Here is a 14,359-nt window from a genome sequence, read left to right as displayed (position 1 = left end):
GGTCATGATCTCAGAGTCCTGGGATTGAGCCCCACATCAGGCTCCCTGCTCAGTGGGAGTCTGCTTGTCTCCTTTCCCTCTACTCTTCCCCTTGCTTGAGCTCTCTTTCTCTTAAATAAATAAATCTTCAGAAATAAATACATACATACATACATACATACATACATACTTTAAAAATAAGAAAGAAAAGGGGCACCTGGGTGGCTCAGTTAGTTAAGCGACTGCCTTTGGCTCAGGTCATGATCCTGGAGTCACTGGATCGAGTCCCGCATTGGGCTCCCTGCTAGGCAGGGAGTCTGCTTCTCCCTCTGACTCTCCCCCCTCTCATGTGCTCTCTCTTATTCTCTCTCTCTCAAATAAATAAAATCTTAAAAAAAAGAAAGAAAGAGAGAAAGAAAGAAAGAAAGAAAACTAGCTATATATTCTCTGCATATCCAAGTGGTACATTTTATTTTTTAAAGATAGGGCAACATTTAAGGGGGACAGAAAATAAGATCAGATACACATAATCAAGCACTGTATTACATTTGCTCCATGCAATATATAGGCAACACTCATTGAACTGGGTATACACATATCTTTCAGCAATATAAACAAAACTTCCTTTCTTTATTAGGTACTATGCCAAAGTTATAGGACTTTAACCTGTAAATGTGTACTTAATTAAAGAGAATACCAAAATATCTAATAGTTAACAGGTGTTCAAAAGTGGTATAATTACTATCCAAACATCTCTCCTTCCTTCCTAAAAATATATTGTACTGCAAATTGTGGAAGGGATTTAAAATCATAAATCATCATTTCTCTCTGGTGCCATTAATAATTTATCTTCAGAATTTTCACTGTTGCTCACCTTCAATTTGTAAAAAATGCAAAATCTGTGAAGCACAATAAAATGAAGTACAAATAAAATGAGGTATGCCTATAAAAGATTCCCTTTTCTTCAGAAATTTTTTACCACTTAGATACAAGGATATTTGTAAGGAGGCTTTCACACTGATGCTATTCTTTTCTCACTCTACACAATTTCCTAGGGTGACAACTATTCCTTCAGCCCAGAATCTTTCCCTTGCTAATTAGGCTGGAATATACAACTACTTGCCCGATATATCAACTTCAAAGTGTTGTAGGTATTTCAGTGTTTTCCAAACTAAAATTATCTGTCACGCCAACTCACTCTTGCTTTTCTATTTGTGTTCCTTCATCCAAAGAATTAGTCATCATTTATCCAGTTTCCTAAGTCAGAGGGCTGGAAGTCAAGTTGGACTCCACCTTCCTCCCTTAACCAACCAAATATTAAAAATTATTGATTATCGAGAAGGAGGAAAAGATGGCGGAGGAGTAGGGGACCCTATTCCAACTCGTCCCCGGAATTGAGCTGGATATCTACCAGACCACTCTGAACATCCACAAAATCAGCCTGAGATGTAAGAAGATAGATCCAGATCTCTACAAACAGAATATCGCAGGCAGCTGGTTTTGAGGTATGAAACGGGGAGCTCTGATTCCACAGGCATATATCCAAAGATAAATAGAAGGGGGAGGGAGCCGAGTCGTGGGGATCCTACACAGCTGGTGAGCAATAGCCTCCCATGCTAGGGACCCAGGCACAGACTCACAGACCGGTAGCAGCGAGGCCACGCATGCGAACTGTGGGCTGGCAGTTTTAGAAGCACAAAGGGCAGAGATGTGCCCCGACATGGATGCAAGGACTGGGAGCACTGCTGAGGGGCGCACAACCCAGGACACTGCAGTTTATAGCAGCACAGACAGAAACAGAGATAGTGTGGCCTGGAGAGCTCACTGAAGAACAGACTGAGATCTCTCTGCTCTGAGGCAGAGGGTTGGAAAAGATCTCTTGGGCTCTGACTCTCGGAAGGGATGCAGAAAGAGACCAGGGAAAGCTGCCAGAGAATAAAAGCCCCAAAAAACCGTTTTTCACTGAGTCCATCCCCTGCCACAGGGGGCAAGGCAACTCTACCCAAACAGGGTTGCCTGAGTAAGAGCGCAGCAGGCCCCTCCTGGGAGACAGGCTAGAAGAACAAGAGGTCGGCAACCCTAAGGTCCCATAAAACAGGTGCATCTTGCTTGGGCTGTGGTAAATAATTTGGACTCTGTACATTCCCTCAACCACCCCTCAACAGAATGACTAGGAGGAGGAACCCCCAAAATAGGAAAGACTCAGAGGCTGTGACTTCTGCCACAGATTTACAAATGGATAGAGATATAACCAAGATGTCGGAGACAGAATTCAGGGTAGCAATTGTGAAGACAATAGCTAGAACGGAGAAATTGATTAATGGCAACATAGAGTCTCTAAGGGCAGAAATGAAAGCTGAACTGGCAGAACTTAAAAATGCTATCAATGAGATCCAATCTAATCTAGATAATCTAACAGCTAGGGTAAGCGAGGCAGAAGAACGAGTTAGTGATCTAGAAGACCAATTAATAGACAAGAAGGAAAAAGAGGAGGCCAAGGAAAAACAACTCAAAATCCATGAAAATAGACTCAGAGAAATAAGTGACACCATGAAACATTCCAATGTCAGAATTATTGGGATCCCTGAGGAGATGGAGAGAGAGAGAGGACTAGAAGATATATTTGAGCAAATCGTAGCTGAGAACTTCCCTAATCTGGGGAATGAAACAAACATTTGTATCCTAGAGGCAGAGAAGACCCCTCCGAAGATCAAGGAAAACAGGCCAATGCCCCGGCATGTAATAGTAAAACACAAATCTTAGAACCAAGGAAACCATCTTAAGGGCAGTTAGGGGGAAGAGATTCCTTACGTACAGAGGGAAGAACATCAGAATAACGTCATACTATCCACAGAGACCTAGCAAGCCAGAAACGGCTGGCAAGACATATTCAGGGCACTAAATGAGAAGAACATGCAGCCAAGAATACTTTATCCAGCAAGGCTGTCATTTAGAATGGATGGAGAGATGCAGAGCTTCCAAGACCGGCAGAAACTGAAAGAATATGTGACCACTAAGCTGGCCCTGCAAGAAATATTAAGGAGGGTTCTATAAAAGGAGAAAGACCCCAAGAGTGATCTACAACAGAAATTTACAGAGACAATCTATAAAAACAAGGTCTTCACAGGCAACATGATGACAATTAATTCATATCTTTCAATAATCACTCTCAACGTGAACAGCCTAAATGTTCCCATAAAATGGCACAGGGTTGCAGATTGGATAAAAAGACAGGACCCATCCATATGTTGTCTACAAGAGACTCATTTTGAACCTAAAGATACATCCAGACTGAAAGTGAAGGGATGGAGATCCATCTTCCATGCCAACCGACCTCAAAAGAAAGCTGGGGTAGCAATTCTTATATCAGACAAATTAGATTTTAAAGTAAAGTCTGTAATAAGAGACACAGAAGGACACTATATCATTCTTAAAGGGTCTATCCAACAAGAAGATCTAACAACTGTAAATATCTATGCCCCCAACATGGGAGCAGCCATCTACATAAGCCAACAGTTAACCAAAATAAAGAGTCCTATTGATAACAATACGTTTGTTGTAGGAGACCTCAATACTCCACTCTCAGCAATAGACAGATCATCTAAGCAGAAAATCAACAAAGAAACAAGAGCTTGAATGACACACTGGACCAGATGGACCTCATAGGTATATACAGAACATTCCACCCTAAAGCAACAGAATATTCATTCTTCTCGAGCGCACACAGAACTTTCTCCAGAATAGACCACATACTGGGTCACAAGTCAGTTTTCAACTGATACCAAAAAATTGAGATTATTCCCTGCCTATTCGCAGACCATAATGCTTTAAAACTGGAACTCAATCACAAGAAAAATTTGGCAGAAATTCAAACACTTGGAAGCTAAAGACCATTCTGCTCAAGAATGTTTGGGTCAACGAAGAAATCAAAGAAGAACTTAAACAATTCATGGAAACCAATGAGAATGAAAACACATCAGTCCAAAACCTATGGGATACTGCAAAGGCAGTTCTAAGGGTGAAATACATAGACATCCAAGCCTCACTCAAAAAAATAGAAAAATCCCGGATTCACCAACTAACTTTACACCTTAAAGAACTAGAGAAAAAGCAACAAACGCCTAAGCCACGCATTAGAAGAGAAATAATTAAGATTAGAGCAGAGATCAATGAATTAGAAACCAGAAACACAGCAGAGCAGATCAACAAAACTAGAAGCTGGGTCTTTGAAAGAATTAATAAGATTGATAAACCACTGGCCAGACTTATCCAAAAGAAAAGAGAAAGGACCCAAATTTATAAAATTATGAATGAAAGGGAAGCGATCATGACTAACACCAAGGAAATAGAAACAATTATTAGAAATTATTATCAACAACTATATGCCAATAAATTGAGCAACCTGGAAGAAATAGATGCCTTCCTGGAAACCTATAAACTCCCAAGACTGAAACAGGAAGATATTGACAACCTGAATAGGCCGATAACCAGTAAAGAGATTGAAGCAGTGATCAAAAACCTCCCAAAAAAACAAGAGTCCAGGGCCTGTTGGATTCCCTGGGGAATTCTACCAAACATTCAAAGAAGAAATAATACCTATTCTACTGAAGCTGTTTCAAAAAATAGAAACAGAAGGAAAGCTTCCAGACTCATTCTATGAGGCCAGCATTACCTTAATCTCCAAACCAGGCAAAGACTCCATTAAAAACGAGAACTTCACACCAATATCCCTGATGAATATGGATTCCCAAATCCTCAACAAAATCTTAGCTAAATAAGATCCAACAATACATTAAAAGGATCATCCACCACGACCAAGTGAGATTTATCCCTGGGATGCAAGGGTGGTTCAACATTCACAAATCAATCAGTGTGATAGAACACATTAATAAGAGGAGAGAGAAGAACCATATGGTCCTCTCAATTGATGCAGAAAAAGCATCTGACAAAATACAGCACCCTTTCCTGATTAAAACTCTTCAGACTATAGGGATAGAGGGAACATTCCTCAAGTTCATAAAATCCATCTATGAAAAACCCACAGCAAATATCATCATCAATGGGGAAAAGCTGAGAGCCTTTCCCTTAAGATCAGGAACATAACAAGGATGCCCACTCTCACCACTATTGTTCAACATAGTACTAGAAGTCCTAGCAACAGCAATCAGACAACAAAAAGAAATAAAAGGTATTCAAATTGGCAAAGAAGAAGTCAAACTCTCTCTCTTTGCAGATGACATGATATTTTATGTGGAAAACCCAAAAGACTCCACCCCCAAATTACTAGAACTCATACAGCAATTCAGTAATGTGGCAGGACACAAAATCAATGCACAGAAATCAGTTGCTTTCTTATACACTAACAATGCAACTGTGGAAAGAGAAATTAGAGAAACGATTCCATTTATAATAGCACCAAAAACCATAAGATAACTTGGAATAAACCTAACCAAAGAGGTAAAGGATCTAGACTCTAGGAACTATGGAACACTCATGAAAGAAATTGAAGAAGACACAAAAAGATGGAAAAACATTCCATGCTCATGGATCGGAAGAATAAACATTGTTAAAATGTCTATGCTACCCAGAGCAATCTATACCTTCCACGCCATCCTGATCAAAAAATTCCAATGACATTTTTCAAAGTGCTGGAACAAACAATCCTAAAATTTGTATGGAATCAGAAAAGACCCCGAAGCGCCAAGGAAATGTTGAAAAAGAAAAACAAAGCTGGGGGCATCACGTTGCCTGATTTCAAGCTATATTACAAAGCAGTGATCACCAAGACAGCATGGTACTGGCACAAAAACAGACATATAGACCAATGGAACAGAAGAGAGAGCCCAGATATGGATCCTCAACTCTATGGTCAAATAATCTTCGACAAAGCAGGAACAAATATGCGATGGAAAAAGGACAGTCTCTTCAATAAATGGTGCTGGGAAAATTGGACAGCTATATACAGAAGAATGAAACTCGACCATTCTCTAACACCATACACAAAGATAAACTCAAAATGGATGAAAGATCTCAATGTGAGACAGGAATCCATCAAAATCCTAGAGGAGAACATAGGCAAACAAACCTCTCTGACATCGGCCACCGCAACTTCTTTCAAGATACATCTTAAAAGGCTAGTGAAACAAAAGCAAAAATGAACTTCTGGTACTTCATCAAGATAAAAATCTTCTGCACAGCAAAGGAAACAGTCAACAAAACAAAGAGGCAACCCACAGAATGAGAGAAGATATTTGCAAATGACACTACAGACAAAGCGCTGATTTCCAAGATCTATAAAGAACCTCTCAAACTCAACACCCAAAAAATAAATAATCAAGTCAAAGAATGGGCAGAAGAGATGAACAGACACTTCTCTGAAGAAGACATACAAATGGCTAACAGACACATGAAAAAATGTTCATCATCATTAGCCATCAGGGAAATTCAAATCAAAACCACAGTGAGATACCATCTTACACCAGTTAGAATGGCAAAAATTGACAAGGCAAGAAACAACAAATGTTGGAGAGGTTGTGGAGAAAGGGGAACCCTCTTACACTGTTGGTGGGAATGCAAGTTGGTACAGCCACTTTGGAAACAGTGTGGAGGTTCCTCAAAAAATTAATAGAGCTACCCTATGACCTGGCAATTGCACTGCTGGGTATTTACCCCAGAGACAAGATGTAGTGAAAAGAAGGGCCATATGCACCCCAATGTTCATAGCAGCAATGTCCGCAATAGCCAAACTGTGGAAAGAGTCGAGATGACCTTCAACAGATGAATGCATAAAGAAGATATGGTCCATATATACAATGGAATATTACTCATCCATCAGAAAGGATGAATACCCAACTTTTACATCAACATGGATGGGTCCAGAGGAGATTATGCTAAGTGAAATAAGGCAAGGAGAGAAAGTCAATTATCATATGGTTTCACTATTTGTGGAACATAAGGAATAGCATGGAGGACATTAGCAGAAGGAAGGGAAAAATGAAGGGTGGGAAATCAGAGGGCGAGACGAACCATGAGAGACTATGGACTCTGAGAAACAAACAGGGTTTTAGAGGGGAGGGGGGTGAGGGGATGGGTTAGCCTGGTGATGGGTATTAAGGAGGGCACGTACTGCATGGAGCACCGGGTGTTACATGAAAACAATGAATCGTGGATCACTACATCAAAAACTAATGATGTGCTGTATGGTGACTAACATAATATAATAAAATAAAATAAAATTTTAAAAAAATTATTGATTACCCCTTCTGAATTGTTCTGAAGTTTTCCCTTTTTGCTGTCCTGGCTGATAAAGTTCAGGTCCTATTATGCCTCACTTGAAATGCTACAAAAGACATTCCTTCAATCTAATCACTCTTTCTAATCCATCTTTTTCTTTGTTGCAAAAGTGATTATTTTAAGACAGAAATATTATCATGCATATGTCTGTGAAGAGGTGGGATAACAGGCAAGAATTTTGGTGGGGTAATGTAAAAGTTCTACAGAGATCTACACTCAAAAGTGTAACAATCCTCACCCCCACAAGCTCATCAGCACAGAATAGCTAAACCATAAATCCCCACCAAGGAAAATAACACTGTACCATCTACTATTTAATTCTGATAAAAAAATCAACTTATAAGACAGTAAGAGTTGTACATGATTATTTGACAGACACAAAATCTATCAAATAGCTATAGACCTTTTCCTTGTATCTCAAAAAGCTGAGGGCCAAAATGTGGTTCAATTATATCATCTGATTCTTAACTCTTATGGCTTATTTATTTTTGGTCTATTATATTTCTTACCTGTATTTTCTATTAAAAATTATATTTCCTTGGTTTCCTTAGTCTTAACTTTATTTTTACAGTTTTATTGATGTAATTCACATATCACACAATTTACCCATTTAAAGTGTATATTCAATGGCTTTTAATATATTCAGAGTGTTGTGCAACTGTCATCACAATTAATTTTAGAACATTTCATCACCTCAAAAAGAAACCCTGTACCCATGAAGCAGTCCCTATTTCTTCCCAAACCCCCTAGACTTAAGTCATCACTAATCTGCTTTCTGTATATACAGATTTGTCTATTCTGGATACCTCATACAAATGCAACCATAAAATATGTGGTTTTATATGACTGGCTTCTTTCACTTAGAATATGTCCAGGGTTCATCCATGTTGTAGTATATATCAGAATTTCATTTTTTATTACTGAATAATATTCCATATGGCTATACCATATTTTATTTGTCCATTCATTAGCAGATAGACATTTGGACTGTTTCTACTTTTTTGGCTATTATGAATAAAGTTTCTGTGAATATTCATGCACAAGTTCTTGTGTGGACATGTGTTTCCATTTTTCTCAGGTATGCATACCTAGGAGAGGATTGCTGGATCAAATGTAACGTTTTGAGGTACTGCCAAACTATTTTCCAAAGCACCTTCACCATTTAAATTCCCACCAGCAATGTATGAGAGTCCCAATTTTTCCATATCCAACACAAAAGTTATTATCAGTATTTTTAATTATAGCCATCCTAGTGGGTATGAAGTGATTCTCATTCAAGTTGACTCGCATTTCCTTAATGGATAATGATACTGAGCATCTTTTCATGTGCTTATTGGCCATTTATATATCTTCTATGGAGAAATGCCTGTTTGGATCCTTTGTTCATTTTTAAATTGGGTTATTTTTTCCTTTTATTGTGAGTTGTAAGAATTCTTTTTTTTTTTAAAGATTTTATTTATTCATTTGAGAGAGAGAGAGAGATAGCGAGAGAGAGAGCACGAGTGGGGAGGAGAGGGAGAAGCAGGCTCCCCGATGATCAGGGAGCCCAACGTGGGGCTCAGTCCCAGGACCCTGAGATCATGACCCGAGCCGAAGGCAGATGCTTAACCAGCTGAGCCACCCAGGTGCCCCAAGAATTCTTCATATATTCTGGATACAAGTCCCTTGTCAGATATATAATCTGCAAATATTTTATCCCATTCTATGGATTGTCTTTTCATTTTCTTTATGGTGTCTCCTGACTTTGTTTTTAAACTTGTATGAATTTTTTGCAAGTTCCTTCAAACTTTGAAAATTAAAATGTTTAAAAGTTTTGTTATATTTTACCGTCTTACTGAAAATCTTTCAGAGGCTCCCAACACATTCAAGAGAAAATAAAAATCCCAGCCCTTAAGGCCATTCATGATCCAGACTATGACCACCTCCTTCAATTTAGATACTGTCTCTCTCACATATGCCTTACCCCTCAGTCTACATGCCCCAAACCAAATTCTTGATCTTTGCCCGCAATGTTTTTCCTCAGTGTCTCCCATTTTAATAAATGGCAAAACCATCCTTCTAGTTGCTCATGCCAAAACCATGGAGTCAGTCTTGACAATTTCATACTCTACCATTCAATCCATCAACGAATAACAGTCCCTCCTGTTAGTTCTGCTTTCAAAATATATGCAAAATCTGACCTCTCTACCTTTACTCTTACCACTCTGGTCCAATATCTCTTGCTTAGATTACAACAACAGTCTCCTAAATATAATCTCCCTAGATTCCTTGTCTCTTCATAATCTATTCTCAACACAGTAGCCAGGGTGATTCTTTTAAAACTTAAGTTTTATCATGTTACCCTTTAAACCTTTCAAAGGCTTTCCAATCCACTCATAGTCACCTACAGTGTCTTATGTGATATGGCCTCTGCTTCTTCTTTCACTTCCTCTCCTTTCTCCTCCTCCCACACTCCACTCCTGGAACCCAGGCCTTCTTGCCTCAGGCCTTGCTCCAGCTATTCCCTCTACCTGGAATACTCTTCTCTCCTGTGAGTGACACATCTTGCTCTGTCTCCTTCTTTAGGTCTCTGCTCAAATTTCAGTTACAACTTCTCTGACGACACTAGTTAAAATAGTGAGCCTCCATTCCAATACTCTCTCACCCCCATCTTACTTTTTCTCTATAGCTTTCATTACCACATAGAATAGTATAAATTTACTCACTGATTTATTGTCCACCTCTTCCAACTAGAATGTGGACTTGATGAAGGCAAAGATTTTGTTTTTAATCGATTTCATTCATTACAATATATCTCTAGCAACTAGCATACTTTTGGCATATAATGATTCCTCAACCAACCATGAATAAATGAACACCTGAATTTGTGGGCTAATAATCATTCCAGCTATATAACTACTAGAACATAGGGTTTTCAAAAGCACAACTTTAAAATGTTAGTTCTTACATTTCTCTATGGCATTTCTGATAGTCTTCTGAAGGCATACCTAGGAAAAGAAAAAAACCAATCTATTAGAAATATAATTCAAACAGAGAGCAGAGGCCAAAATTAGGTAAAAAGAAATAGTCTCTCTAAAATATATGGTAATAGTACAGTTTATTTTTATAATTTTATTTTTATATATTGTTTTTATGTCTGCCACTTAAATTGGGTAGAAGTATTTTCAAAATACCAAAATAAACAAAATTGTTGGGAAATTTTATGAGATGCAGGAATCTATCAGCCTATATTTGGATACTTATAATTTTTGAAGTCCTTTCCAATCTTTTATCTTTCTTGATTCTTACAACAGTCCTGTGAGGCAAATATTAACAATTTACTATTCCCATGTTACATATATGAAAAAAATGGTCAAGTTATAAAACTAACAGCTGCATACCTGGAACTTAAACTCAGATCTCATGGTTCTTAATCTAGTACCAAACATATAGATATGCATATTAGTAGATTGATTAGCCAAGAAAATGCCTACCAGTTAACATTTTGCTGTCCAGATCCACTATGATATTACTTAGGAACATAAAGAACCATGAGAGTAGTCTTCTGAAGAACTTATGACCCTAATCAGCTGCATAACTCTGCTTACATTTAACTAGAATTTTACAGTTAAGTAAAAGTGAAGTGAATGGTGCCTAGTAATCACTGAGAAGCATTTCCCTGAAATGGAGTTTCCTAAAATACAAAAGACTACAGTGAACTACTCTCTGCTTTTGCTGATAGTAGTCTCTTGCTTTTCCTTCTGATGATCTAGACATGGCCTATGACTCAATATAACAGGAGCCCTGCATCTCCCTGCCCAAAGTGACTATTCAGGGATAGGCATATGAAATAATTTAAGCCAATGTGTAACACCAGGACTTTTATTCAAATCATTGGGAAAGAGAAGCACTTTGTTCACTGGATTAGAGGTTGTGAGTATATAAGCCTGGACCTAAAAAGAGTTCCTATATGAAGGGAGCTTAGCTGAGAGTTTAACTGGCACAGAGGGACTATGAGCTGAGAGATGGAAAGGAATTGGTTCCTATTGATGTCATTTGAAATCCTGGATCAAGTTGCATTTGCATATCATTACTGCTGGGTTTTTCAGGTACATGTGGTAATAACTTCCTTTTTTAACCTAATAAAGTTTGAGGTAGGATTTTTTTTCTTTTTCTTTTTTCTTTTTTTTGTCACGTGCAGTGGACAAAGAGCCTAACTGAAACACTCGCTAAAGAGATAGGCTGCTTCTTTGGGCACTTTATATCAGCAAAGGAGTTGCCAAACTAAACATAACACAGAAGATAAGGTTTTTGAACTGTTAGAAATACTGCCAACCAGACAGCTATCAAGTCTCCCTTAAGGGACCCCATAATCAATGCTTAATTCTTTGACTGATATTATTTATCCCTGCTTTTTGGCAGGCTCTGATAGGTGAGCTGACAACATCCATTCCCATTCCCCCTCTCCATTTTTTTTTTCCATTTTCCCTTGCTTTATACCAATATAGAGACTAGGAGGGTGAAATACTTGTTTTTTGGGGTTTTTTTATATATAAACTTTATCAAAGAAGCCTCCCAAAGTAGTCAATAGGTATATGACTCAGTCCTGGCCAATAGATCTAAATAGAAGTTTTCTGGGGAATTTCTTGGAAAGCTTTTGCTCTTCTGATAAAAAAAAGATGTATACGGCTAATATGGCCTTTTCTCATTCTTTTTCCCTGGAACTCCTGTGATACCTAGAGGTTTAGCAACCATTCTACAACTATGCGGAAACAATCCAACAGACTTGGTGGTAGAAAGATACAATGACTATAAGATCTTAATGATATCAGTGAGCTGCTACTTCAGCTGTGGCCTGGGAAGAGAAGTAAATCCAATATAAATAAACATTTTTTGCATGACAAAAAATAACATACACAAAAAGACAACTGGAAAACTGGGAGAAATATTCATAATATATACCACAGACAAAAGGCTAATATTCTTTAAAAAATTTTTTGAGTATAGGTAACACATATTACATTAGTTTTATGTGTACAACATGGTGATTTAACTTCTCTATACATTATATTATGCTCACCACAAGTGCAGCTACCGTTTGTCACCACAGGAAGCTATTACAATACCACTGACTATATTCCCTATGCTGTGACTTTTATTCCCTTAACTTATTTATTCCATAACTGAAAGGCTGTGTTTCCTACTCTTCTTCACTTGCCTACACCCCATTCCCTTCCCTCTGGGAACCATTAGTTTGTTCTCTGTATTTACAGATCTGATTCTGTTTTTTTGTTTGTTTTTTAAATTCTTTTAAGTTTTATTTATTTAAGTAATCTCTACACCCAACGTGGTACTTGAACTCACAACTCTGAGATCAACTCTGAGATCACAACTCACCTGCTCTTCCAACTGAGCCAGCCACGTGCCCCTGTTTTTTGTTTTTTAATCTGCTTTGTTTTTTATGATTTCACACACCTGAAATCATATGGAATTTGTCTTTCTCAGTCTCACTTATTTCGCTTAACATAATACCTGCTAGGTCCATTCATGTTGTTGCAAAAGGCAAGACCTCAACCTTTTTTATGGCTGCATAATATTCCTCTCTCTGTGTGTGTGCGTGTGTGTGTGTACACCATATCTTCCTTATTCGTTTGTCCATCGATGTACACTTAGATTACTTCCATATCTTGGCTATTGCAACTAATGCTGCAATACATAGGGGAGCATGTATCTTTTCAAATTAGTGTTTCTGTTTTCTTTGGGTAAATACCCACTAATGGAATTATTGGATCATATGGTATTTCTATTTTTAATTTTTTGAGGAACATCCACACTGTTTTCCACAGTGGCTGTACCAATTCACATTCCCACCAAAAGTGGATAAGAGTTCCTTTTTTTCAAAAATTTTGTATTTAAGGGGCACCTGGGTGGCTTAGTTGGTGAAGCATCTGACTTCGGCTTCAGTCATGATCCCGGGGTCCTGGGAATGAGTCCCTCGTTGGGCTCCCTGCTCAGTGGTGAGCCTGCTTCTCCCTCTGCCCCTCCCCTGTGCTTGTGCTTGTGTGTTCTCTCTCAAATAAAATCTTTTTAAAAAATTTGCATTTAAATTCAATTTAATTAATATATACTATATTCTTAGTTTCAGAGGTAGAATTTAGTGATTCATCATTTGCATACAACACCTAGTGCTCATTACTTCAAGTGCCCTCCTTAATGTCCCATCACCCAATTACCCTATCTTCTCACCTGCCTACCCTCCAGCAACCCTCAGTTTGTTTCCTATAGTTAAAATTCTCTTATGATTTGCCTCCCCCTCTGTTTTCCTCTTACTTTCTTTTTCCTTCCCTTCCCCTATGTTCTTTGGTTTTCTTTCTTAAATTCCACATATGGGTGAAATCATGTGGTATTTATCTTTCTCTGACTTATTTTGCTTAGCATAATACCCTCTAGTTTCACCCATGTCATTGTAAATAGCAAGATTTCATTCTTTTTTTTTTTTTTTAAGATTTTATTTATTTATTTGACAGAGAGAGAGACAGGGAGAGCGGGAACACAAGCAGGAAGAGTGGGAGTGGGAGAAGCAGGCTTCCCGCTGAGCAGGGAGCCCAATGAGGTTCTCAATCCCAGGGCCCTGGGATCATGACCTGAGCTGAAGGCAGATGCTTAACAACTGAGCCACCCAAGTGCCCCAAGATTTCATTATTTTTGATGGCTGAGTAATATTCCATTGTATTTATATACCACATTTCCTTATCCATTCATCTGTCAATGGACATCTGGGCTCTTTCCTTAGTTTGGCTTTGTGGACATTGCTGCTATAAACATGGGATGTATGTGCCCCTTTGAATCACTGTCTGTATCCTTTGGATAAATACCTAGTAGTACAATTGCTGGGTGGTAAGGCAGCTCTATTTTTAACTTTTTGAGGAACTTCCATACTGTTTTCCAGATGGCTACACCAGTTTGTATTCCCACCAACAGTGTAAGAGGGTTCCCCTTTCTCCGAATCCTCACCAACATCTCTTATTCCCTGAGTTACTAATTTTAGCCATTCTGACTGGTATGAGGTGGTATCTCATTGTGGTTTTGATTCATATTTACGAGCGTT

At 38.3% G+C, this 14,359-nt stretch overlaps 1 protein-coding gene across 1 annotated transcript in view; it reads right to left on the bottom strand.

Moving 5' to 3' along the window:
* Positions 1-14,359, bottom strand: part of MEIKIN (meiotic kinetochore factor) — a 106,416-nt gene that overhangs the window by 69,205 nt on the left and 22,852 nt on the right. Inside the window, exon 7 of the mRNA XM_078066344.1 lies at positions 10,220-10,259. Within this exon, the coding sequence (XP_077922470.1) occupies positions 10,220-10,259 (40 nt within the window). The remainder of the gene's footprint in view (positions 1-10,219; positions 10,260-14,359) is intronic.

Source organism: Halichoerus grypus, chromosome 2 (genome assembly GCF_964656455.1).
Source record: "Halichoerus grypus chromosome 2, mHalGry1.hap1.1, whole genome shotgun sequence".
Taxonomy (NCBI): domain Eukaryota; kingdom Metazoa; phylum Chordata; class Mammalia; order Carnivora; family Phocidae; genus Halichoerus; species Halichoerus grypus.
Note: the sequence above shows the minus strand (reverse complement) of the source record. Positions and strands in the feature narration are given on the sequence as shown.